General features: G+C 37.7%; 1 protein-coding gene across 1 annotated transcript; it reads left to right on the top strand.

The window, feature by feature from the left end:
- The first annotated feature begins 6 nt into the window (after positions 1-6).
- On the top strand, positions 7-1,772 carry LOC106456173 (interferon-induced protein 44-like). The gene is made up of 3 exons (XM_013910117.1): positions 7-45; positions 1,286-1,386; positions 1,500-1,772. The coding sequence occupies exons 1-3, from the start codon at positions 42-44 to the stop codon at positions 1,728-1,730; spliced, it is 336 nt and encodes a 111-aa protein (XP_013765571.1). The 5' UTR covers positions 7-41; the 3' UTR covers positions 1,731-1,772.
- The last annotated feature ends 305 nt before the right edge of the window (positions 1,773-2,077 follow it).

Raw genomic sequence — 2,077 nt, 5'->3', positions numbered from 1 at the left:
TGGAGGAGAAGCTGGATGCTATCCGCAGAAAGGTCAACTTAATGGGTCAGTAGAGTTGAGTCAACAAGGTTCCTGATAGCGTTATTGTGGCTTCCCACTTCCCACTGTGACAAAGAGAAAGACACATCCACACTCACACTCTCTCTCACACAAACTCACAGACACACACACACACACACACACACAATGTTGATTTATTCACCTGCGTATTTTTGAAGTTTTGTGTTCCAGGTGCAGCATGTTTGTTTTCTTACAGGCGCGGCACTTGGCGATATATCGTGCATCCTTTTATCACACACCCCCTCCCTTTTTTCCCCTGTCTGTCCTGCTTTAGACATTGTCACACTGTATACGACATATTATGTAATAACTGAAATAACACAAATAGATATGAATAAATAAACAGATAAAATAAACGCCTGAACAAGAGGAGCATTTAGATAATTTAGAGATCTGATCTTGAAAAAGCAAAATGTGAAGCACAACACTGCATTCAGATCATTATTATGATTGCAAAAGCTGCCAGATAGGTCAGGATTTAAAGGAGAGAAAAAGCCAATGCTCCCCAAACAATACCTACCTAATTATCAGCCTGTTAAAATGAATGAATGCAAATCATTCAAAACCTGTATTTATCAATGCAAAGAAACATCTCAAATGTTGAAATTTGTCAAATTCTTTTTTTATTCAATAAACAAAAAATATAAAATTGCTAGCAGGCTAGTTTAGCAGCTGGACTTAAACTGTGTTTTTTGTGATTCATGCTGATGTGATTTGAAGGAAGCAGGTCCTCAAATCTCATCTGAATGTTACCATGTGTTTATCCAAAACCTACATAAACACCTGTGAAGAGGCCCGTTCCATAACATCACACAATATCATGATCTCTGTATGACATAGATCATGATGTCAATGATTTCAGTAAAACTGGTCACACTACAGAACAATTTCCTCCTCAACACTATTCATCTTAATTTCATCATGATGCAATTCATTATAAAGCCAGGGACAGAGGTGGCAGCAGTATTTTGGAACATGATCAGTTACAATAACTGGACAAAGAATATGTGGAAATGCTTTAATGGAAAAACTTTTAAAGATCTTCATAAAGACTAGAGAACTATTGCTCAGAACCACTTAAAAAAGATAAATATGAAAAAATAGTGAGTGACTCAAGACTCTTGCACAGTGCTGTGATTATTCCAGATACATGATCTTCAGATACTGAAACCTCATTATAAAAACCTAAGGTATTTTACCAGTCATCTTTCTGGTTTGTTTCCAGGTATTCCTCAGCTGGTCCTCCTCACTAAAGTAGATGAAGCCTGCCCACTGGTGAAAGAGGATGTGAGAAATGTTTATAAGAGTGGCTACATTAAGGACGTGGTACGTGCTTTTTATTTTTTTTACTGCTATTGTGGTTAATAATAATAATAATAATAATAATAATAATAATAATAATAACAATAATAGTAGTTTTCCTGTGTTGTGTCATACAGGTTCAGGAGGTCGGCTCTCGGCTCGGTGTGCCGTTGTCCTGTGTTGTTCCGGTGAAGAACTACAGCGAGGAGTTGGAGTTGGATATGAATTGTGACATCCTGTTGCTCAGCGCTGTTATTCAGATGTTTCGCTTTGTTGATGATTACTTTGATGAGCTCAGTGACCGAATGAGCAGCATGCAAACCACAGAGAGGAATGAAGTCAAGAAGCAGCTGTACCAACCCGAGTAGCTGATGAATTATGCCTGAAAATGGTTCGTTTACAGCAAAAAAAACAACAAAAAACTTCGTTTATTCATCATCAGTGCAAACAGTTGAAGTTTCTAATGGCCCTGGGATTTGGTGTTGTTTCTGAGTTATGGATTCTTCTTCATTATTGTGACTTTTGAGTTCCTTGTTATCGTACTGGATTGTGAGTTTTGAGTGACATCACCACGTTTACAGTTTTATTCTGATCATCTTTGAGTTTTGCTTGCTCTCTGTCTGACTGCCTTGATTACCTTTTTGTGTGTCTCATAATGAATGTGTCTTATTACCCTCCTGTCTTGGTCCACGCTCAGTCATTCAGTAAATCCAGG

The sequence above is a fragment of the Pundamilia nyererei genome, unplaced genomic scaffold (genome assembly GCF_000239375.1).
Source record: "Pundamilia nyererei isolate P.nyererei 1_Seehausen unplaced genomic scaffold, PunNye1.0 scaffold00036, whole genome shotgun sequence".
NCBI classification, from domain to species: Eukaryota; Metazoa; Chordata; class Actinopteri; order Cichliformes; family Cichlidae; genus Pundamilia; species Pundamilia nyererei.
Note: the sequence above shows the minus strand (reverse complement) of the source record. Positions and strands in the feature narration are given on the sequence as shown.

What these genes read in the sequence shown, in the direction of transcription:
- LOC106456173 (XM_013910117.1), top strand. An exon ending in GTGGCTACATTAAGGACGTG is followed by an intron (nt 1,387 to 1,499) that starts GTACGTGCTTTT and finishes TGTGTCATACAG; the next exon opens with GTTCAGGAGGTCGGCTCTCG.